General features: G+C 42.2%; 1 protein-coding gene and 1 long non-coding RNA gene across 2 annotated transcripts; one reads left to right on the top strand and one right to left on the bottom strand.

Annotated features, from left to right (window-relative positions):
• Nucleotides 1-71: 71 nt before the first annotated feature.
• On the bottom strand, nt 72-25811 carry maml1 (mastermind-like transcriptional coactivator 1). The gene is given in 7 exon segments (XM_041989902.1): nt 72-1452; nt 6108-6237; nt 8363-8611; nt 12917-13718; nt 13720-14210; nt 24262-24766; nt 25460-25811. Coding segments are annotated over 6 exon segments (2997 nt in total). The 5' UTR covers nt 24592-24766; nt 25460-25811; the 3' UTR covers nt 72-457.
• On the top strand, nt 19168-21331 carry LOC121642885. The gene is made up of 4 exons (XR_006011005.1): nt 19168-19284; nt 20104-20297; nt 20426-20721; nt 20963-21331. It is a non-coding gene; the product is annotated as an uncharacterized LOC121642885 (long non-coding RNA).
• Nucleotides 25812-25830: the final 19 nt, after the last annotated feature.

Genomic DNA, 25830 nt, shown 5'->3' with positions numbered 1-25830 from the left:
AAAAAAAACTGATTATTTCACTAGAAATTCATGTTTGTCATAAAGGTAAAAATAATCCTTTAATTTTTCCGATTATCAGCTGTTTGAGGTTAAATTTAAACGATTTGTCTCTTTAGTTTTCAGTAGCTTTCCACCAGGAGAGCAAATCGCTCCTACATCAGCATGTTTTTAAATGTTTGTTGACTTCACTCTTCTTGACTGAACTGGTTTTGTTTACAACCAGTCAGCTCACCCAGGGTCTGGCCTCTCAGCACGTTTTCTGCTCCTGACAGGTGACTGTCAGGCCCAGCGAATCAGGAAGCAGCTTGTTTACAGATGTAAACAAACCTTCAGGATGTAAACGGGCCGACAGTCAGATGGCGCCTCAGCAACGACGTTAACGTGGTGACTTCAACACATCAGACGCAGCAGGAAGTGGTCAGCGGCTCACTCAGCAGGTGAGGACAGGTGTGTGGATCTACTGGTGGCTGGCGAGCAGCTCGTCCAGGTCGGCCATCCACTCCTGGGTGCTCTGCCCCTTCAGCAGCGAGTCCACTAGCTCACTCTCGGCGGCAAAGCTCCCCGCCGCCACGTTGTATCCGAACGACACCTGTTGCTGCTGGCTGGCAGTCCTGCTCACCTGGTATCCTTGGTTACACTGCATTCCCTGGCGACTGTTGCCCTGTCCAAACGCTGCCATGTCAGGGAGAACAGCCTGGTTCTGATTGGCCTGCTGCTGCTGAGTCTGCTGCTGATTGGCCATCGTTTGGCCCAGGCTCTGTGGGTTTGGAGGCACCCTCTGTTGGGTGGCGGCCATGTTTGTCTGCATTATCTGCTGCCCAGGACTTAGACCGGTCATGGGGCGCCCGCCGGGGTTGGCACCAAAGGGGGTGGAGCCCGAGGGCATCTTGGGGATGCGTGGCTGCTGCTGCTGCATGTGGAAGGCATTGGGGGGGTTGTTAAAGGCGTTACTGGATGGCGGCTGGTTGGCGAGCTGCTGCTGCCAGGCCGGGTTCTGGGCGCCCTGCATAGGCCCAGACAGGCCACCTGCCATGCTGCTCTGCATGGCGCCCGGCATGCGAGTGACAGCCACCAACTGCTGCTGTTTCAACATGGCTGCGTTGGGCTGCGGCTTCAGGTGCTGCTGCTGCTGTGCCAGCAGGTTCTGCCTGTAGGTGGCGCTCATGGAGCCCAGAGGCTGGCGCTGCAGGCCCCCCTGCTGGGGTGGGTGGTTGGGGTGGTTGGGGTGAAGGTTCATGTTGTTGTAGAGGACGTCCACGCCAGCCGCGCCCCCTCCACAGGATGGCAGACTGATGTCAGGCTGACTCACCGTAGGGGGCGGAGCCACACCTCCTCCTGGCCCGCTGCCTTGACCCATATTCATACCCATCATGCCTTGGTTCTGAGGGAACATGCGGGACCCGGGGGCGGGGCCTCCCATGGAGCCGACACTGCCCATTGGCTGAGAGGAAGCTGAGGAGAAACGAGCAGCAGTTAGACGACAGAACTTCCCGTTTCAGTTCAAAAGAATTTACTAAAAGTTGATGACAGCTGAATCTAACAATCACCAAATATTAACCCTTTAAAACTCCAAGAAATTTTTCGTCCAACTGTTATGTTTTTTTCTTTTCTTTTTCTTTTTTTAGTAAAACTGCATGCAGAAGCTGAACCCTTTTAGTCCCAGTCAGCATGCAGACATGTTTCCAGCCTCAGCTGTCAGATTCTGAGGCTAAAATGATGTAAAATGAAAGTATCAATAGATATAGCAGCAAAAAGGCCGACCAGAACAAGAAAACAGAATTTATTACTAACAGAACTTTATAGAAATAACACACAGATCAACAGTGACCAAACCTTTTCTCATCTGCACACCATTATCTCAAGTCTTGGCTTTCAGGAGAAAAAATATTGGCATTGACACAAACACACAACAGAAACTATTTCCATGTTTCTACTTTTTTCTCCAGCTGTTTTTTTTTTTTTTGCTATTTACTGTTATTTATGCTACTATTTACACAATATCTTCACAAAAACAATTCACAACTTAGCTGCCCGCTTGCTGATCATTTCAAATAGAGGTCTCTTAACATAAGTGATCTTTTTTGTTATAAAAATGTGATAAATAATGGTGTTTTCATGGATTATTCATTGAAGATTTACTATATAACATCTCTGAATAAACACTACATTTTGTAGCTGGATTGTAAACTTCCTGGATGGGATAGAAATGTCTGGAAAATTGCCATAGATCACCCAAAGGGTAAACTATCCATCACAACTCACCCCAGAGTTACACATTACTGTTCCTGAGAAATTATTGACAATATACTGTAAGTGATAGTGCTGGTGTAAACTGGTGTTCTGGCAGATTTTTAAGGGTTAAACCATTTAAATTTATTTAAATTTAAATAAATTAAAATAATTTTTTTTTAAAACAGTTTCTAGCTCTGATGTCAAATGATTTTGATGTCATCAAAATCACAGGAACTAAAAGTCAAACAGCGTCGGCTCTCTGCTTCGTGTAGATTAAACATTCACGTTTCTGGGTGAAATGTCTCCGCTGTCACTGCGCGCTCTGTAAACAGAGTTGTAACTGATTCTTTTAACACTTGATGGTTTCTGATTAAACACAGATGCAAGTTTGTTATAAACTCGACATCAGAGGAAGTTTCAGGCGGCTGATCTGGTGCAAACATCGCCTTTCATTTCCCAGTCAAATCAGCTACGAGCATATTTACACATCCAGAGCCTGTTTGTCCTGAAAATCACAAGTTCTGAGGAAACCAGGACCTGCTGTATCTCAGCTTTAAAAATCCACAAGGAGAAACAGTTACTGTGGAGCTGCAACATTCCCCCACAGACTAGATTTCACCCTGATCATGTGACCTGCCAAACACCACAGGCCTTTCATTCTTTACCACACTAGGTCCTGAAGATCATCTCCGCTGTGACATGGCCACAGATTGTGATGGATCAACTGGATTTAGGTTCTGGTTCCAGTTCATTACAGTTACACTGGTACTGGTTACGCTAACAGATGAGAGTTCCCAGGTCAACGCATCATAATATTCACAAACATGTCTGATTCTTAAGTTCTCAGTAAGAAAATAAATTTAAAATAAAATAATTCTGTACTCACACTTATGAAAAAACCTTTTAGAAAATAAATCTAAAATAGAATAAAAAATTCTTCATAAAAAACACATTAAAAATAAATAAAAATTTTAATTTTAAGGGACAATGTGTAAGAATTTCCTCTAACGTTGGAATCGTGTATGGCATTCTAACATTTAGCACACTCTAGTGTTTCACTTTCTAAAACATGTATTGCAACTACAGTAGCTGCGGTGTGTCAAAAAGCTTTGACAACACAGATGAAAGCATGCCATCCCATAGTTAACAGAGTTCACTCAGGAAGAAGTTCCCTCTGGATCATAACTGGTCAGGGGGAAACATCTGGTGGATGGAAATTCAGGGTCAGATATGTTTCCTCTGTCTTTAGAAGGAAGTTCTCACAGGGGGAACGGATCTCGACGAAGAAACCGACCTCTACACAGCACCAGCTTGTCCCAGTAAAAGCAGCTTATAAAGCCTTCCCACCGGCTTTTAGTCCAGCCTCACCGCCACTGAAAGCCAGCATTTACCGTGACTGTGAAAGCGGCTGTAACCAGATAAACATACACTTCTGTACCAACGAGCCCGGTGTATTTTAGCAGGATCTACTGTTATGCTGCCCATGGTAACCATGGTAACAAGCAACACTATCTAATAAAACCCAATGAAATAAATTAGCTTTAGGCTAATTTAGCCAGTACCGCTGACTTACTAGTCGAGGAGAAAGCTGCAACATCAGCTTCCCTTTTAAATCTTTCTGCTTCTTGAGATCCTTCTACCTGGGGAAGGCTAGCCCCATGGTTTTCCTTTTTGTATCACCTGGCCTTTTAAGTTCCATCTTTTGCTTTTTTGGTGATGGTAAAATAGCTCCCGTGCTGCTGCTGCATATGCATGGTCCTGCATTTTTTGTGAACAACAATTTAACACATTTTCCAACTTGAAGGGGTTGTAAGCCGCTCTCGTTCTGCATCTTACTGTACGCTGGCTGGCAGGGAAAACTCGTAGTTGGTGCTATTTGTCCTTTGCCAGAGGTTCTAGTTTCAATATAGCAGACTGTCATGGCGCCGCTCTTCCAGCTTACCCAACATGTATAAACAAATCTAAAATACTTCACTTACGAGAATGTGTCAGATTATTAGCGGGGTTCATAATACACAAATGATAACACACATATACAAATACATACACATATACATCGATTCCGGCCAGTAAACAACAGAGAATGTTACACAATGTCCCTTTACGAAGAATCTTTTAGAAAATAAACTAAAAAAATAAATATATATTCTACATTTTAGACCAATTGTTTAGAATTTTTTTTAAAGAAATCAATTTTATTCCTACATTTTTAAAAGATTAAAATGTAATTCTCACGAGTGTGCGATATCTACGTTTCCAAAGTCAATCACGTAGAAATCTCGGTTGTAAACTTGCATCTCGTTAACCTGATCTGGTCTCAGAGTAATACTTCCAGGACAGAGCAGGTCGGACCTGCCTGGTTAGGCTGCAGCTCCACATCTGAGTATTCAGCAGTACGATGAAGCTGGTTATCAACCTGGCAATTTAACCTAGAGTTTTCCATCTTGATCAGTGCATGCTTGCATAAAAGAGGTGGAGTTTGCAGCATCTGACCAATCGCAGGCCTGAAGAAACCCTGCAGAGCAGCTACTTCACTATGAAGGAGCAGACAATTATTCTTCAGATTATAAAGAATTTAAACACATCATTTAGGTGAAAAGCAACACTGCTGCCACATCAACAGCCATGAGGGAATGTTGGCAGAAAATTACCGACTTTTAATGTGTAAATTCATGAGATTATACGATATTAATTCATGTGGACAATATAAACGGAAAGCACTCAGATCACTCAGTTCTTCCTCAGTGCCCTTCCTTTATATTTTCCATTCAGTTTTTTGAGACTCAGCACCCCATTTTGTGTTAGAATAATAATTCCTGGCACAAGTATAGGTGTTTTTCATAAACTCATGGTTCTGCCGTTCTGCCATGTGTGACCATTATTATTAACCTCATCATTTCATATGAGGGCTGCAACGATTAGTCGACGTTGTCGACAATAGTCGGCAATAAAAATAGTCAACAACGAATTTAGCCGTCGACTATTGTCGGCAAAAAAAGACAAAACAAAAAAAAAAAACAAAAACAAACAAACAAAAAAAAAAAAAACAGAGTGAGACATCGTCTTCTAATCCTATCTCTGCTGAAAGTTGCACATGCGCCATAAAGTCCGCCAGGGGAAAAATATGGTGGAGGACCAGGGAGGAAACCCGCGGCGGAGAACGTTAAAAGTCTGGGATAACTTCACGTTAAACTTACAAAATAAATTAAATACATGTGAGATTTGTAAAGCGGACCTTGTGTACCACGGAAGTACGTCTGTAATGCGCGAACATTTAAAGAGGAGGCACGTCGGACTTACTTAACAACCTCATGCAAGATTTCAAAGCTGAAAGTGAAATAAGATCCATATATAATATTCATGAGATACATAATCCGATTGGTCGACTAGTCGTTTTGATAGTCGTGACTAATCGACCATCAGAATAGTCATTAGTTGCAGCCCTATTTCATATACAACACTAATGGAGATGAACGGTCTTAGGACAATTCAAGAACAAAGACATACTTTAAAGCAGTCAGTGACAAGACTTTGTCTTTATATCAAATGGATACAACTATCCCTAAAAACCCTTCCTCTCCTAAGCACCCCAACATGATCCGCTCATCACTGTCGACAGGATCTTCTAAAAATGGGCAGGACATTTTCCAAGAGAACTGACTGGTCAGGAGGAGGTGTTTTGAAACTTATTGATCTCTTATCCGCTCAAGTTACCATGGTGATTGACCCCCGTAAGAAGTGAACAAGCTTCACTGTACAGAAAACCCAGGTTTAATCCTGAAGCTACCTGGATCAGAGAAAATCCAGCTTCGTTGTACAAGCGTCAGGTCTGGTGTGTGTGTGTATGTGTGTGAGAATGCCTCCTGTGGTCCCACCTGGAAACTGACTGACTGGTTGCTGTGGAAACGGGTTCTGATTGGCTGGTGGTCCTGGCTGGTCCTGGTACTGCGGGGGAGGCCGGGTCAGATGTCGTTGCAGCTGCTGGTCCTGCTGGCGCTGTTTCTCCTGCACACAAACACACACGCACAAGATGACTGATCATGTTTCACATTTCTTGGATGAGGACAAACACCAGCAGCAGACTGGATGAAGAAGTCCACCTGGACACGTGAACCTGGACCCGGTCTTGTGGGCTCAGCATCTGAGAAGGTTTTAGACAATCTCATTATATCTTCTTGTAAAAAAAGCAGAAATTGCTGGAGCTCACCGACAGATTTACAGCTTTATTGTGCAAACTTTGGAGGACTAACATTTGCACAGTAAAGCTGTAAATCCATCAACATTTCTGCTTTTTTTTGCAAATTTTAAGTCCTTCAGCTGTGAGTCACCTGCTTTTTGCCTTTGTTGGAAGAAGCGCAGAATACCTTGATTTCAGTGATTATATTTTCTGTCATTACATTCATGGGAAACTTCTGATCAATGCTGGGCTTACACCAGAAGACTTTTAAAAGATTTGCAAAGACTCTAGAAAGCTAACAGCTCACATCTAAAGACAAACGTTTAGAGTTTTAAGTATCAGACTGAGATTTGACAAAGACTGAATCTTTTGGGGTCACTATTTACAAGACTACAACTAGATTATTTTAGCATTTTTTGTGATATGTTGGACAGCTGATATCAAACACGGCTGATCTGCCTACAGCAAAGGAAGAGTTTCCCTTGAGGAGGGAATTACACATTATTATTAAGTGTGGCTTTGCATCTCCACCAGGTGTTACACCGACTCATCAGGATCTGGAGGGATGAATGAGTTTTCTATTCTTCTCTCATTTGTTAGATCATTATACTGTAACACATACATACAGACGTCTACTTCTTAATAACCGTCCCCTCCTCTTTCTGTATGGTCCACCGCCGACGTTTCATCACCGCGTCTTGTTCATCTTTTTTTTTCCCCCGTCCGTTCATGCCGGTGGTCTGACAGTCAGGATTCCTGTTTCTGCTTTAGTCAGAGCTCATCTATTGGTTGTTGATAATGTTTCGTGACTCCAGTAAAACTCCTAAGATTTCCTAAAGATTTCCGTTTTTAGTCTGCGACCGTGAAAATCGTTTGGTGTGAGCCCAGCTTTAGGGGTTATTTGGGGTTCAGGAAGATGCATGAGGACACTCTGACAGACTGGTGACTAAACCACCAACCTGTCACATCTGCTAAATGAGTAACTACGATGAAGTCAGACTGTCCTACCTTGGTTATTATAACTAAGTAGTACAAATATTTGGTCTGAGACTCTAAATAGGAGTAAGGTTACACTTTATCCTGATTTAATGTCTACAAACAGAAATGTATTTCTGCTGACAGCAGCAAACATGATTATGTTGAAATTGTACATTGATCTTATTTGCTTCATCATTTTATGATTTTCATATTTAAACTTGTGTTTAACTGTGTGTTAAACAGTAACTGTGTTACCGTTGAGTTTCATGTCTGGATTAAATTTCTTTTTTATGAATAAAATCAACGTCTGATTCCACATCTCGCTGTCTGAATTCATTTGGGACTGTCGTTTAAGACGAGGGTCAAAATAATGTTTTGGTTTTGATACATGAAATTTCTGCCTTGGTCAGACGGCTTATTTACTGACCACGGTGTAAGAAAACCACCCGTTATGACGACGACAGATCACGTTATGTAACGTGTAATTTGTGTATTTAATTATTTGATTTAAGCTGAACAGAAAGCTGAATGCTTCTGGAAGTCATTATTTAGACTCAGATCATACAGGTGAACACATTTCAGCTCAACACCGACTTGGTAATCAGCAGGTAACGATGGATGATGATGAGAACATCTGACTCATACTGAAACATCAATATCCTCACAAAGTATTATATTTATATTTATTATGTCTTTTTAGTTTTTCCTGTGTTGTTTTTACTGGTGTTAAATGGGTGTGCACAGCCTCGGATGCATGTATGACTGCATTTCACTGCCATCTTGTATGTGCATGTGACAAATAACTTGGAAGTTGTGTTTTCTATGAGCCAACGGCTCCCTCTGGTGCCTGAGAGGAGTACTGTGCTTGCATGACGATTGGAAACTGATCAAACTGCTGATTAAAGTTTCAGTTTAACTCATCTGATCCGTTTCCTCTACCTGAGGACAGAAATTGGAATCTCAGGTGAATCGTACCTGTTCAGCCATGATCTGCTGCCTCTGCATGTACTGCTGCTGCTGCTTCTTCTGCTGCTCCAGGATCTGCTGCTGTTTCAGTGCTGCTGCTGCCACCGCTGCCTGGTTGCTCAGATACGCAGCATTGCCGTGGTTACCTGCCATGACATTCGCCCCCGACTGGGCTGCCATGGGATTGTTTCCAGGCCCAGATGTCATGGCAGCGGCAGGGCCTGGACCCTGTGGTGGAGCGGGGTAGGTGTTCTGGTCCTTTTGGAGAGAGAAATGAAACAATTCAGAAATCACACCATCTTTCCTGAAGGATGGACTCTTCAGAGGTTTAAAAGTTGCTGAAAGCGGTTATCAGGCAGCGTGACTGTGCTGCTACAGACCTTTCGTATGAAAAAAGTTTTTAAATGTGGGAATTTTCAAGTTGACCCAAATGCATCATAAAGGAACTTAATGGCTTCTCCTACATTACGGAACAGTGGTTCCCAAACTATTCTTCCTGACGACTCCCTTCATGCAACTACCCCCCCCCCCCAATAGGGGTACAAACTGACACCAGGTTGGAAACCACTGGTTTAGATAGTAAATTATATGATATTTTTCTTCCGAGCAGCCAGACGTTGTGATCTTTTAAAGGGGTCTTACACAAAAGTTCTCAATTGTCCAAAAACAGGATCTTAGCAGCAACAAGGTGACTCAGCATATCTCAGCACGATGTAGAAATAGGAAGAAATCCAGCAAAGACCTAAACCATGACCTAAAAAATGCATCTGGACCATCAGCTGATCCATCTACTGCTGTAGCTTCATCAAAAATAAAAATAGGTAGTTATACCACATGACACAAGAACTGGACAGTAAATCAGTGGCAACAGGTCTGATGGAGGATGAGTCCTCCCCCTAGAGCCCAGACCTCCAAATTATTGAAGCTGTGTGGGATCATCCAGACAGAGAACAGAACAAAAAAACTATTCTTGAAGACTTCTTAAAAAAATGTCAGAAAGCTTCTCTAAGAGGGATCAGACCAAAGAAGAATAAAGCTGCTCAGCCCAAATATTCACTTTAAGATCCTCAGAACTGGACCAACTCTGGTTCTTAGAACTGGATCGACTCTGGTTCTTAGAACTGGACCGACTCTGGTTCTTAGAACTGGACCGACTCTGGTTCTGACTCAGATACTGAATTTAGACCAACTATCATGTTTCAGTAAAGACATTAAGTTGGATCAAGATCGGTAATCTTAATATAAAAACTGAAATTAGAAGTTAAATTTAAGGATTAAGTGACCGGGTGATCATTTGTTATTATGGTGGCGCATCATGAGGTCATTTCCCAGTTTTACATGGTGGGGGTATTCCATTGGTTGTGACCAAGTCCACCATCAAGGACAGAAATGTAAGTTTCAGGACCAATTTTGCTGATCAGCGGTGGTGATAATAAAGTGTGAAACGCTGCAGGAACAGGGTGTCCTGCCTGCTCAGAGGAAAAACACAAGCGTGAGCAGCTATATTTAAATAGACACAGAGAATATGAAAGGCTGCTTTGTCATGGCCTCCCTCCACCCCGACTGAGCCTTAGCAACCAGCTGCTCACACTCAGAGCTGCTGGGCCAGGCCATTCTGAAGCTGCAACCTGACTTCACCTCACCTTCACCCGAAATTCATTTTCCACATTTTACCTGCTTCATATATCACATTTAGTGGATTTTCTTCTACTTTGTGGCACAGTTTGGATTGCGGGTAGAGCTGGGCAATATATCGGATATACTCAACGTACCCCTAGAAGTTTGAAGTGATCTATATAAAATGTCTATATTATGAACATCAAGTACAAATTGACACGGCAGCGTTTAAAGCATCCAACATGATTTTCTTTGTAGCTCACTCCCCCACCCACCTAGAAAACTCTCCTGTACACATGCGTGTTGTTGTTTCAGGAAAGAAGCAAGGTGTGTGCAGCTAGCTAGCTAGCAAGCTAGTTTACAATCGTTAAGAGATGGAAGCTGAATGCAAGACGTCCATTTTAAGCAGTAATATGCCTCAGAATTGATGACAATGATGAGGTGACTAATTGTTCAGCTGTGCATGTTTCCTGGTAGACATGAAGTTCTTAGTACACCGGAGCAGGAAACCCCTCCACCCGCTTCTCCTCCTCCAGCTGCTCTTATTATTAAATAAGAGAAGATCTTAAACCAGATATTTTTGTCTTGTTTTACAGGTGTTTGATGCAACAATGTGCACTCTCTCTGCTGGTGGGAGTGTAGCTCACCTGCATGGCATGTACAGACATGATGTAATTACAGTAAACCAGTCTATTTAGTTTTTAAATAAAAGGAAAAAAATTAAACCTGTTATAGAGGAAAGGGGACCTTAGATTACTTCTGTTGTGAGCTGGTGCCAATATTAAAATAACCTAAATAATTAAATAATATTTTAACATCAGATATTGAGAAATTATAGAAAATAAAATAAACTTGATCTTCTAGGGTTGGTGGGAATGGTCTTTTTATGCATGATCATGCTGAATTCAATATTTACAGTGTTGTAGAGCTGTGTTGAAAACTGCTTTTTTAACTTTGTTCTGATCTAAATTTGTGAGTTTAAACTTCCCAAAAACATTGGGAACATGGTGCAGAGAGACTGTTTGAGGGGGACCTTTTCTACTGCAAACATGCAGCAGAGCGTCCGTGTTATTGGAGATGCTAATCAGTGAAAATGGATGGAGAAAGTTCAGTAAGTGAAGCTGTAGGAGACACTGAAGTTGAACATGAATACATATCTGTTGTCTGAGCATATTTTGGTTTTAAAAGGCCGGACATGGACCAAACAGCCAGATACTGGAAATGTTGAGATAAAGTTTTCAACACCATGGATAAAAATAATGTTGATTACTTTAGAAATAAATGACTCAACTGTCATAAATAGAGTTGTTGTACTAAAGCAGCGCTCATCTCATCGAAAGCTCAACTGACCTGAAGTAGTATGCAGTTTCCTGGTTTAAAACGTCTCACACGATAGCAGAGAAAATTATCATTCCCTCTGCTGCAGACATGGACTATAAATAATCAATTAGCAGCCAATAAACTAAAGACAATTTTGTGGCACATTTAAAAACGTTAACATTTCTTTGTAAGCACTGGGGTTCATGTGATTGGCCAGTGGAGCTCCGTATGAGAAATCAAAGCAGCAGCTTCATTTATTTTATTTGTCACAGATCATATCGTCACCGCAACTTTCAACAGTGTTATCGCGTTTTCCTGATATCTGAAGTTTAAATAATTTACTCTTTATGTGTCACGGTAATATGTGTCATATTCCCACTACAATGCTGTAAACCTGTAACAGCTACAGAGTTCATGAATACATGATTGAGCAATTTTATTCATTTTATATATATATATATATATATATATATATATATATATATATATATATATATATATATAGTTTATTTTTTTTAAATCGTCCGATTAATTGGTACTTGGATTTTTTTTTCTGCTAAATATTGGAATTAGCATCAGCCTCAAAAAATCCATATCAATCAGGCCCTAGCAATTAGCGCCTTCAAAAACCAGCAACAAATTATTTAATCTTTTAAAGGAATACGATGCAAGTGGTTATACGGAAAGCTTGAAAAAGCAAGCACAGTCCGCAGCGCCTGCCAGGTTGGCACAAAACAGACCGAGCAGTTTAGCCGCTACTAGCGGTGCAGCCACACAACCAAAACAGCAGTCGGTGGCATCACTGTTTGCAGTCACTGCGCTGTGCGAGCAGCATTCATAGAAGAGCAAAAGTTTTGCTTAATCCACATTACACCGGGGCTTTTGGGGGAGCCCTTTTTCGGACGGTTGCCTTCCCAAGTCAAGGGCACGCACATATATATCTATGAATATATATTAGTGCACAGTGGCACGGTCAAATATATGTTACTACCAAAAACATTCTGCTATTATCCTTTATTATTTATGAAGAGTCTGATTAGTTATTTATTTGTATGTTTATAAAATGTTTAACTAACCTCTAGTTTCTTTAGTTTTCAGTACAGATGCTTTAAAACTGGCAGTATTAAAAAATAATTTTAAAAACTGAGTTTGGACAATATGGAAAATACATTTTTTTTTTTTTTTTTGCCATATTGCCCAGCCCTAAATAGTCATGAAAAAATAATCAATTCAGAGACGCTGGAGTAAAAACAGGCACAAATACGGCAGCTGTCATGTATGTGAACCCAGAGCAAGATATAGATGGCTCATTCAAAGAGAACCAAATCAATCGTTATTTTACTTAATTGATTAGACACCAATAGAAACCGTTTTAATGATATATTAAATTTTTCTGTCTTTGACTTTGAGTTACATGCCTTCAACATAAAAACACGGAAGCTGCAAACTGTTTAGGATCTGAGCTCATGAGGAGTTTGGAAGATTTCAGTGAAATAAAAATAAAGATAAGCATTAAATCCAGATTCAGCTTAAAAGTAAAAAGTGTGTTTGGTTTATTGTGAATGAAGCTGAAATCTTCTAGTTTGTTCTGCTTTCACAATGACGTGTGTGTGTGTGTGTTTTTACCTGTGTGTGTGGTATGTGCTGCCTGAAGTTCATGCTGCTCTTCTGCTGCTGCTGCTGGCGGAGAAGGGACAGCAGGGCAACCTTGTTCTGGTTCTGTGTGTTGGGGGGCCGTGGTGGGGGTCCGGGCCCCACCTCGAAGTGTGACAGAGGTTTGGTGTTGTTGTAGTTCAACATCGATGCCGGGGTCTGGGTCACCGCTGCTGGCAGATGACTAAGCATGTTGGAGTGTCCGGCGGGCCCCTGCATGTAGTTGCTGGCCCCCGCTTTTGGAGAGCTCTTGTTGGGTTGGGTGGACATCAATAGTTGCTTCTGGGTGTTCGGGTTAAAGTCCTGTGGGTAAAGGGAGGGGGACGTGGACTTGTCCATACCAAACGGGCCCCCCAGCTGACTCTGAGAGGTGTTGGCCATCTGGGGCCACGGTGAGGGGTGATTGTGGGGGCCCCTGGCAGGTGGCTGCTGCGGCTTCTGAACTCTGAGTTTCTGGACTCGCTGCTGCTGGGCTGCCAGCTGCTGAAGCTGCTGGGCAGGGGACAGGTCTTTGGGACCTGGGGGCCCCGGAGGCAGAAGGTGGTTGGGTGGAGGCTGGAGCTGCCTCTGGTGAGGAGCTGGCTGGGATGGAAGGAGAGCTGGGGAGGGGGCGGAGGAGGAGGCAACGGGGGAGCTGGTGGGGTGGGGATGTGGTCCAGTTGACGCGGTGCTGGTGTGAGAGTCCTGCTCGAAGACCGCGGAGGCTGGGGAAAACTCGGTCTTCACCGTGGCCAGATCCGGAGGAAGCAGTCCCTGGGACGACTGGCCTCCTCCACCCACTCCTCCCGCCGCCCCCCCCTCCACCTGGAGTCGGTACCAGCTCCAGAAGGTCTTTGCGGTCCTCAAATCCTTCACTGAGGATGTCCTGGATGTCCTCGATGGCGACGGAGCAGTTCAGCTCCTCCATCAGCTCCTTCCACTCCTGCTCGTTCAGGTTCAGGTCGGGGAACAGGCTGTTGTTTCCTCCTCCCGACGGGGGCATGATGGGCAGGATGTCCTCCGGCTCCTGCTTCATCTCTTTCCGATGGAAGTCTGACCCCACCTCACTGCTGCAGACGTCCACCAGCTCGCCAGCCGGCCCGTGGGTCCCGTTAGAGTTGAGCGAGTCGCTGATCCCCAGCTTGGAGTCCAGCGGGGAGCCGTTGGACGTGCCATTATCCAGACAGGCCTTCTTGTTGGGGGGGAAGCCATCGCTGTAGCCGTTAACCTGATCTCTGCTCAGTGGAGAACTGGCGCTCTCCAGCTTCCTCTTCACCGTTTCCTGCAACTGCAGCAACAAACAGTAAAAAAAAAACAATCATCTCATTTTTCACAAACATTCTGACTTTGATGCTTTTAGAAGTATTTTCAACCAGATTCTTTACAGGCACCTAAAACAGAGAAAACGTCAAAGACAGTCAGCAAGCTCTGCTAAATGTTTTAATCAGATCGACTTCCTTATGTTTTACGTCAACAGAGTAACATAGATGTGACAGTTTTCTGAACGTGTGCAGAGCAAGTTTTCCAGCTGCAGACATGAACCAAACAGCTGCAGGCTGGTTTTTTGTGCCATCCTGCATTAAAAACATCTTCTAGCTTTATTCCAGCCATAGAGTACCATTATTTTTCATTCTTTGCAGACACACATAGAACTTTCTGCTCACTTGTTGATTTTTGGCTGCTGCTGATTTGACATTAACTAAGCAGTCTGATTGGTGGGAAATTTGACAAGTAGCCTCATCATCATTTCCGTGTTAAAATAGAGGCCTGTTAGCAACACAGCAGTGATTGTGACCCTTTTTTAATTACGAAAACATGTTAAATATCATTACGTTAGGATTCATTGTTGACTGACCACACAGAGTCTCAGAATAAACACTACATCTTGCAGCTGGATTGTAAACCTAGATGAGATATAAATGCCTGGAAAACTTCCACAGATCACCTAAAGGATAAACTATCCATCACAATTCACCCCACAGTTACACATTACTGTTCCTGAGAAACTATTGACAATTTAAGTGATAGCGCTTGTAGGCAGCAGTGAGCTAGAATAGTTTTAAGAATTGTTGTTAAATCCAGAAATGTTGTTTCCAAATATTCAGACAAAAAGAGTCATTATCTGGATTTAACAGAAAATGATATGAGTTTGTTTTAATTACTCCAACTTCCTCCCACAGTTCAAAGATTAGGTTATTTGGTCATGCTAAATTCTCTGTAGGAGTGAGATTGACTGGTTGTTTGTCTCCGTGTTGGCCCTGTGATGGGCTGGTGACCTGGCCAGGGTGTCCCCTCCTCTCGTCTAGTAACTGCTGGAATAAGCTCCAGCCCCCATGCAAACCTGAATTGGAATAGGTGAGTATGAAAAATGGATGGACTTCAGTTATTTTGGTCCAGGCTGCGCTTCATTTTTTTGAGCTTTAATAGAAGTAAACTGAGTTCAACAGTCGACTCAACCCATAGGTGGAAAATCATAAAACTATCAGTATAGTTGCTTGGTATCCATGAATACAGGTGGAAACACAAACTTCTCAAACACATTAAATGAGTTATAATTTTCTCTTTTATCACCGTCCATAATAGCAGGACGACTGCCAAAACAGACATCCTCAAAGTAAATGAAGAGTGTGTCCACAATAAATCAGGTCCATCTTCATAATCTTTGTGTCTACGGGCCTCAGAGATTTGTTGTGTCTGTCATTTACCCAAATACACAAGAACAGAGGAGCAATGTGAAATTTCTTTCCTCGCTGTCTGACAGAGGATAGCATCATGCTAACAACGACTCCATGAATGGCATTAATTTTGTCTCATTTTTCCAATCAGGCTTAAAGGTGAAACAAAGTCAGGAAATATTTAATTTTGGATGTATTTATCATTGATGACCAGCTGAGTTCAAGTTTTGGCTTTATAAAAGCTTTATGTTGATGCTAACTGAAGTTATTTTAATGTGATTATGAATTAATCGCCATTGTTTTGTTCACATTTGTATATTTAGGCTACGAATGTGCTGCAGAAGTTACACACAAAATAGTCAAAGTGAAACTTTTCTCGCAGTGTTGCTCTGCTGAGTCCAGGCTGAGAGGATGATAAAGCTAACTCATGCAGATCACAACCACCTGAGAGATGTGTTTATACAGCTTCTTCTGCTTCCTGTTAGATGAAGCGTTAAAAAAGATGCATCAGAGATAAAAAATGCATACTGAAAGATTTGAAATCCATTGAGCTTCTTGATTCTTCCAGTAGATTTTAGTGGCCCTAAGAGTTTCAACCTTCAGTGCTTCTGTGGTCAGGAGATAAACCCACAAGAGTGTACACGCTTCGACAGGACTGGTCATCTAACATGGACTGAAATGAACCGAGATGTCAGAGTTCAGTGGGAGGATGAAGCCAGGAGCTGTTTCACAGGCCTTGTAACTCAACGATGAAGGTTTCTGTTTCTGCTTTGGTGCTGAGTCATCTCTGAAGGTGGAAAGAAAACACTTTGTTTTTCTACAAATTCACGAAATGAAAGACGAGTTACTGAAACTACGAGTACACATGGGAAACAGGAAGTGACATCACGACTTATTTCACTTGAGGTAAATTAGGAGCAAACAGAGGTTTATCTTCTCCACCAATGAGGGGAAACTGAACTGAAGCTCTGAAACCTCAGACATGATCGCTGCTAACACGTCGCATTGGAGGGTTCTTCAAGAAATTCATGAGATGGGGATGAGATTTATGACCTGGCCTAAAGGTTCTTGACAGGAAGGATGGCAAGGAGAGGATGAAAAGAGGGTCAGGCTGTGGAACTTAACCTCTGTACTCTTGCTGTCGAGTTTAATCAGATCCACCTTGCTAGTACCGGGTTGGACCCCTTTTTCATTCAGAACTGCCTTCTTGGCAGCATACGTTCAACAAGGTGGGGGAAACCTTCCTCAAAGGTTTTGCTCTATATTGACATGACAGCATCACACAGTTGCTGCAGGTTTGTTGGCTTCATCCATGATGAGAATCTCCAGTTTTTCTGCGTTACTCAAGTCGTGTTTGCCTTTGTGTAAAGTCCTGACTTGTTTTAAGTGGTACGCGCATGCTGCTGCCTGTCTGTGTGCTTGCCTGGGCACGTTGCCATAGAGATCGAGTTGTGTGATGTAGCTGATTGTGCGCCAACGAAGAAGAAAAATTAAGCTGGAGATGGCGACAGGGGCTTTTGGTCAGTGGCGATATTCACATTATTTTCAGTGCAGTCCAGTTTCAGTCCAAACTTGTGATGAAAGATCCTGCTCACCGGTCAGTGGTAGGAGTCCTTTAGCAGCCGACCCACCTAAACAAGCTACCGACCCGCCTAAACAAGCTGCCGACCCGCCTAAACAAGCTAAGTTTTTTCAACATTTCCTGGAGAGCAGCAGTCGGTAAGACAGAAATTAACAAGGTAATTGCAGGGTTCATTGTAGGAGACGTGCTCCCCCTGTCAAATACTGAATCATCCAGGTTTAGAAAAATACTAGATAAAATCATTATGAGACAAGTTTTCCTATTTCTTCCCACAGACAGGGATGTTGTTCTTATGGTTTTAAAGCCATTTTGTTTACAGTATACAGTAAACACTGCAGACAGGCAGCGATGATTCGACTGTGATGTTTCTCCATGTCTACACGGTTAATTAAGAAATGGTAAAGTAATAAGTAGTGAAGTACTTTTCAAATGCAGTAACTAGTAAAGTAATTTCACTACAATTTGCAGAAGTAATGAGTAACTAGTAACTAATTACTTTTGTAGAGTAACTACCCCAACGCTGCCTTCTTGCTGTGAGACTGCGGTGATAACCACCATAACACCGTTCAGCCCATGTCTATCATCTCCAACCAGTCTGTCCATCCTCCTCTGACCTCTGACATCAACCAGACGTCCTGGTCCAGACAACTGCTGCTCACTGGACATTTTCTCTTCTTCAGACAATTCTCTGTAAACCCTAGAGATGGTTGTGTCAGAAAATCCCAGTAGATCAGCAGTTTCTGAAATACTCAGACCAAAAACCACATTCAAAGTCACTTGAGTTATTTTTCTTCTTCACTCTGATGCTCCCATTGAACTTCAGCAAGTGTTCCTCACCATGTCTACCTACATAGGCAAGGCATGATTTAAGTGTATTAAGTTGCTGCCTTGTGTTCAGCTGATTAAATATTTGTGTTAGAAACCTGAACAGGTGGACCTGATGAAGTGGATTGAAGTGGAGTTAATCAAAGATATTACTCAATTTTCTTACAAAAAAATCTATTTGTATGTGTTGATTCAGTCATAAGGTTCTTTTAAAACTGCAGGAAGATTAATTCATTGAACTTTTTCAGGAGGAAGTGCTGCCACCATGTGGTCAAACTTGGAATCTAAAGAGCAGAAAGTTCTTTCAAAATCTTTAGATACTTTTATTTATCTCTAATAGCCCCAAACGACAAGAGAAAGTAAAACTTTAATTTGTAGTTCTGACCCTGAGTCCTGATCCAGTCCCTGTGTCTTCATCTCTGGCATTTGTTAAATCTTCATAAATGGTCAATAGTTGATCAATAGTTCACCAGCTTTCTGAAGGTTTTTCAGTTTTTCTGCTTTTTCTCTCATTTTCAGTCCAGTTCTTAAATCTGACCTGTGAACTGTTCAGGCAGAATGAGTCTTCCTAACCCAAGAGATGAACGAGTGTTGTGAACCAGTTTACACTGGATATTTAGGCTCTGCGTTACCAGCAGCCTGACACAAAGACACATTTGTTCCAATTTCTATAGTTTCATCTCTGAAAACCAGCGATGATAACACAGTTTAAAAGAAAATATAACATCTATATCAAAGAGCTACAGGCCCCGGTCAACATTACTGAAGCAGTGTGGCATCACATGGGTGGAGAAAGAAGCTATTTGGGTGAAACATCCAAGACATCACCTGATGATTTCTCACTCAGATAAACATCAAATTGTTGACAAAACTGTGAAAATATGATTCAATTTTCCAGGTGTAAGGAGTAATTTGTGACCTGGTGACAGGATTATACACAGTAGTGGCCTTCGGGGGCGGGAGGGGGTACGCTGAACAAACAACAACAAACAGAGAAAGAGGGAACTTTAATGACTCACTGGGCTCTTTCAACCTGAAATACTTGTTCAGCGCCTCCTGGTTACCATGGTTACAGATCACAGGAGGAGGGGTCTGCTGCTCGATCCCGACATTACGGCTATTCGAGTGATACAGTGTTAACACAAGTTGTAGTAACAGACAGACAATGCTTGAGCACACTTGTGGAAAACACACACAGCCCCAGTTTGTGAAGCAGCTCCTGAAACAACACGACGCAGCGACAGGTGGGAATTTCATCAAGAGGTTTTCATTTGTCCAAGGTGAGTTTTTGCTCCGGGTGCAGCGCTCATATCCAGCACAACGCCCAGCAGGCGGATAGATGAGCCTTCACACTGACTCATCCTGGAATCTCTGGCTCTCGCTGAGCCACAAAAATCCAAACTATCCGCTGTGTTTATGTCAGCCTGTTTTTAGCTCTGAATTCTTACTTTGCGCTGGTGGAATTTCAGACATGTTTTCTGCTGTTTTCTTTGTTTTGTCTACTGCAAGCACTTCTTGAACCAGAGCATGTCATCAGCCCAATATCAGCTATCTGCACACATGCCAGTGTAATTTGTCTTTCTGTCTTACCGTCACTGTGTCCATCAAAGGCAGTATCTCAACAGGCAGCTGTAATTCTGCATTTTTCTAGCTCTGCCACAACATGGTCAAAGAAAATCATCAATCAATAAATTGGTGGATCAAATGCCGGGCAAGAATGTTGTTTTTATCTGATTAATGCAGGTACTTCTCTGTTAAAAGCTTTCCTGCAGCAGCTCAGATGTTTGACTCATTTACATTCCTGTTTTTAATGCTTCATGACTTCTCATGTAAAGGCCACACACACATTTAATGACTTCAGCTAACGAAAACATGCTGCTACATTTGCAGTGATGTTAAGTCCATGAGAAGATCAAACTTTGACTGTTTTGTTCTGGTTAAACCTTTAGATTAATAAACTTCTAACTTGCTGGTTTCCACAAAGATTAACCTTCAGTCGGGTATGCACATGTCCTGAAGGCAACTTGGGTGAAAACAGAAGCAAACAGCAGAATTTCAACTCTGATTTTACTTTTTCTTTTTTTTTACATTTACTACAGGTTGTCAATATTGCAGAGAAAGGTGTTAAATATCAGATGATGACTCGGTGACCTGAGTTTGATATCTCATGAAAATATTTTGTCTCATCGTTAACATGCTCCCAGGAGCCAATCAAAGGGGCTCTACTCCACCAGGCAGGCCACAGCGAGTCGTTTCTCGATGGTAAGGTTCGATGGGACCAACAAGAAGAGTGGTGAGTCAGCTGTGGGGGTTTCTGTCACACCAAGTCACCCGTCACGGATCCCATCTGTTAACTTCTGCTGGTACCAGTTACACGAGACCAAAAAAAATCACTCCAGCTTCTGATCTTCTCATCAACAGATTCTAAATCACACTCCTCTGGACAGATTATCAGGGATAATCTCAATTTTAACAACCAAACTGAAGACTGAAAACTGCTCAGATGCCTTCCTGAGAACACACCATCAACTCCACAGAGGCTGTAGGACCCCAGTAACTCCCCAGTCTCCACAAAAACTTTAAGGGCTTGAAAACTTCCAAATAGTCTTGAACCACAGATTTTTCTTAAGAGCCACTTAAGGATCCAGAAGTCATCAGAACCTCATTAGAGATCAATAATGAAGTTTCTCGGGTGTGAGCAGACACGTCTTTAACGTGTAAGGTTTTCTGTGTTTATTTTTTCTTTATTGAAAAAACAAAACATTTGGACGTTATTAGATATGAACAGTCTGCCAACTTATTTACCAGTAATTATGTACTTTATTAAATATAAAAAATAAAATAACCCACCCCGTGGGTCAATTTAATTTTATTTAATAAATTTTTTATATATCTCCAGATGGCAAATTAATGTATTAACTAATTTATCGTGTTTCCCTTTACCATACCATTCCACAGAAAATACTTCAAAGACAACCACATACTCTTCAGCAGCTGAAAACCTATATCAGGCAAGACTGGCACCAAATTACAACATCAAAACCCATGAAACTCATGACCTCGATGCCCAGATGTCTTCAAATTCTTCTGAAAAGAATATGAGATGCTACACCACGGTAAACTCGCCCCGTACCAACTATGTTCAGACCTGTAGCAAGCATCACATCTGACATGAGCCCATGTTGTACATAAAACTGCAGAATTTCTCATTTTTTACAGTTATATACTGTACATACTCACCCTGTCATACTGTACATATAACTTATTGTGTGTGTGTGTGTTCTTTTTTTATATAACCTCTGTGCTTCTCCTTACTGCGCCTGTACTTTTGCAACAAAGCATTTTCCCCACTGAGGGGCTAATAAAGGTTTTCTTATTCTTATATCTGCTGGGATGATTCTGAAACCAGTTGTTTTACACACACCGACACCTGGTTCTTCTAGACTGCCTGAATAAAGGCAACACACTGTTATTTCTGCCTTTTCCTACTACAGATCTGAACTCTGTATGGATGTGACCAAGTTATTGTCTACGTATGTTTCTCTTAGTCTGGAGAATCTGTCTTAGGCTACATTTACATGGCAGGCCTTAATGCTCATTTACATTTTTTTTTGTGGTTGTTCGCGCAGTAATTTAAATGCGAACTATAAGACTGTAGTGTGAAGAATCAAAGACTATGAAGTAATGTGCATGTGTGCGATGTCACACCCAGCATGCTGTGTTTAGGGAGGTAAAAATGGATGCTAGACATTAACGTGTGTGTATGAATTTTGAAGCTGTTGTGTAATCAGAGCAGCTAAAATGATAATTTATTATACTGATGTAATAAGTGGAGCAGATTTATGAGCTCTGTCTCACTTCAGTGGGGAAAAAGTTGGATGAAATGCGACATTGTTCAGAGTGAGGTAGCTATGGACATGTATCTTATTCAGACTTGAGAGCATTTTGGATTTGAAAATAATAGATTATTTTCTATTCAGACTGTCCCCAAAAAAAAAAAAAAACACAGATGTGGTTCACTTATGACCAAAACAAAAGTCGGATTTGCCACTTCTTGCAGTGTGAGCATAGCCCTAGAGGAGGTGAGCTGTGTGTTTTCCTCTGTTGCGTTTCTTTGTTGCTGTTTTGACCCTTAAAACTGAAAGGTTAATAAAATCTTAAATTACAGTAACTCTGCTGTGTACTGGACATTAAAATGAATGATGGTGGAAAAGCTGGGGAATAGTTCAGGTCACTGTTTTGGAAAAACTCAGTTCACCTCCTACTCGCTCTGCAGAATGTTTTGGAAAAGGTTTGTTTGGGTAGAGAGTGAACTGATGGAGCAGTCAGAGTATTCGGGTCTGAAACTGAAGCTGCAATCAGCCCATATGGGATCGATCACTTACACTCATCTACTGATCAATGATATCATTCAGGTGTCGTTCCCCTGCACGTTGAGTGGTCACATGACCTCAGCCTGGCTGTGTTTGCTTCGACAAACATGTCTCAGTTCAAACCCTAAGAGCTGCTCCAGTGTCCTTGAGAAACACGCCAGATTCCAAGCAGCTCCAGACACCGACCCTCAGCTCCGCTCTAATGCTGAAGCAGGTTTGTTTAGCTTTGTTTGCTGCTGACATCTGACTGTCTAACAGTCTCAGCGTCGCTTTTCAGACCCTGAAAACTCTGAGGTCAAAAGTCAAAAACAGCCTCTATAATCTGATTTAGTATTAAAACTTTTTGACCTCATCTGTTAAATGCTGCAGACCGATTATCAAAGAACTAAGTTGAAGAAGGTTAATTATGTTTTGTTTACCCCGATATCACTAGCTATTTCATTGTTAGTAGCCACAATTATGGGGGGGGGGGGACCTTTACACTTCCAAATGAAAATAAATCTTTAGTTATCAGACTGCTTCAAAACTAAACAGCTCAAACTCTGAGTTATTTAAAATTATTTTACACATATTTCAAATGAAACATCAAAAATATATCTAACACAGTGGATTTCAATTAGAAAAAATCTATGTTTAACCTACAATTTATGAAAAACAGCATGTCTGAAATTGTTCATACCTGCTGCAACTTGTCAGTTTGTGGAAAAATTCAAGGTTCTGTACCATCCACAAAAACCTTCATGTGACATAAAAAAGGAGAAGCATTCAACCCTGATAACACCATCCTCACAGTCAAGCCTTGAGGTGGAAACATGATGCTTTGGAGGTGCTTTTAGGCAACCTAATCAAAGTAAAAGACGCCATGAAAAAAAGACAACAACATGAATATCATGTTGATCTGCAGAGAAACTTGACCTTTGGCTGCACTGGATATTTCAGCATGACAATGACCCAAAACACACAGCAGTAGTTAAGAAATGGCTGGCCAATAAAAATACCAATGTTTGATTTGTAGCTGACAGAGAATCTGTAAAGGGAGTTAAAGACCATTGTCCATGTAAACATGTCAGCTGGAGTCGCTGATCAGACCAACTTCAATCTGACGGATGAAATATTTGTTCATGTAAAAACGTTGTTAAAAATATTAATTTAACTTAACTGAGAAATTTTAATTTTGAAGTCCTTTTAAAAACTTTTTACAATTTTACTGTAAATTTACTGTTCAACAGCACAGTGGGGAGGGGTGGAGGGAAGGGGACACTAAAGCACCACAGGTAGTGCTATGGACAGTATACAGGAGTCACTTATTTAAGTGCTTATGTCACTTTTACACTGCTTGTGTGTGTAATTATTTTTACCTTACTGTATGTTACTTTATTCCACTTTATCTTTTGTCTATTTCTAACTTGCAGTTCCATTTTTATTATTTTTTGTTTAGTTATTGTTCTAATTACTGCTGAGTCCCCAAATTTCCTTTAGGATAAATAAAGTAACCATGCATGCATCCATCCATCCATCCATCCTTCGGACACCGATTCATTTAATATTAGTTACTTAGTAAATCAAAACTTTTAACTGATAATATATACAAGCTAATACACAGAGCATCTTTATCCTCTATACTTCAGAATGAGTAAATCTAAATAAAACAGGACTTGTTTAAAACCACCTTGAGCAGTCACGTGACTCAAATCACCTTTCTTAGCAGGTGCTACACAGTGTGTGGTTGCCACAACTTTTACAAACCTTAAGAAAACCTGAGTCGCGCGTGCCAAATACTCTGTTCAGACTGAGGCCTCCAGCTGTCATAGAGGTCGGTTTCTTCTGCCCCACCATCTCGTGCTGTGTTAGTGTTGTGCAGCCCGGGATAACGTGAGAACTCACCGCGATCAGGGTGCTGTTCCGACTCTGCTCCGTCGCCGTCCCTCCGCTCTCCCCGTGCTCCGCGCCGCCTCCGCCGCCGCCCGGGGCTCTCTGGCCGGCCTGGTCACCGCTGGGCTGGGGCTGCCGGTGCTTGCTGGCCCGCTTGGCTTTGGTCTGCAAGCAGCGCTGATGCAGGGCGAGGGTCTGCTGCCTCTCCGGCTCCAGCCGCTCCAGCATCGCGTTCTCGTAGCGGCTCTCGCAGCTGTTGTGATGCTGCCGGATGAGCTCGATCCTCCGGCGGAGCCTCTCCATCACCACGCTGTGTCGCGGTGTAACAAAATCCGCCATCATCAATAAAGACTTGCAGTAAACTCCCGGCTCAGGTTTCGTCCATAAAATGCTGAATTTGGCTCTTTTTCACTCTGGGCGTCTATACACCCCCCCTCGCCCTTTACAAAGACTCCTGTGCTGGCTCCATGGAGGCGACCTTTGTTTCGCTAATGGCCTTCAGTCACCGCGGCACTCACTGCCGGAGAGGAAAATTAAGGTTTTTGGGTGTAACACCATACAGCCTCCTGATTTCACACTCTTATAGTGTTATCTATTAACCTGTTCTATACATCAGCTCATTTAACTGGCTGTGTAACACGGAGTTAATGGAGCCACATTTTTTTTCGCCCGAGTTTAAGTCAAATCACGCCTGACTTTACTCTAAAAGAAGCCTACTTTCTGCTCAAAGCTTTTACACCATTCACACTGCATTCCACTCAATGAATCAGTTTGCCTTCTTGCTATCAAAGTAACTCCCATTTAGCTCTTAGAAAGTTAGCACATTCCTCCACTCAAAATCAAAGTTAGATAGTTGAAAATTCACTAAAAACAAAATGAGCTTGTTCGAGAACCAGAACTTGTTCAAGAACCATCTGGTAGTAACTTTAGTTATCATCTCAGTTTGTACGTTAACGATGATGTTTTGCTCGGTGGGAGCGACACAACAGCTCTACAACTTGTCTGAAACTTTATTTTGCAGTGTCGGGAGTTAGCTTGGTTAGCGTGCAGAAGCTAGCTGGCTAACAACTTGGCTGCTTCTCAGACTTGGCAGCAAATCTTAAGCTGACAAACACTTTGTTTATTCAAATAAACAGTGTTCTCGCGTGATACATTAAAGAACGCACTTTCCCTGATATTTGACATTCAATTAACGTTTAAATTCACTTACTGTGAGAGTGTAGCTGTCCGCTCTTCCTACAGCATCTGTCCAGCGAACAGCTGATCCTCCGCCTCCTTGTAGCCGTTAGCCGCTAGCCTATAGCGCAGTGTTTTGGGTAGAAAGGCTAGTGAGAGCTCGACTAGCAAAGTGGCTAGCCTGAAACATTTAAATTAATACACATACTTTAATTATATTTATTCCGAGTCAACGCCGCTGATATCCCTGCCCCTGGCCGAACCCGAGTGTGTGCGCCTCAAAGCAGATTCGTTCGCCAGCACAGGCTAACTCCTTCCCTCTGTACTGTTTCTATTGTTTTCCAGCGAACAGGCAGGTCTGTACCGCCATCTTGGAAACTTTCTCTTTTTTCCATGAGCGACAGG

The sequence above is a fragment of the Melanotaenia boesemani genome, chromosome 7, assembly GCF_017639745.1.
Source record: "Melanotaenia boesemani isolate fMelBoe1 chromosome 7, fMelBoe1.pri, whole genome shotgun sequence".
NCBI lineage: Eukaryota > Metazoa > Chordata > Actinopteri > Atheriniformes > Melanotaeniidae > Melanotaenia > Melanotaenia boesemani.
This window is presented reverse-complemented; position numbering and strand designations above follow the sequence as displayed.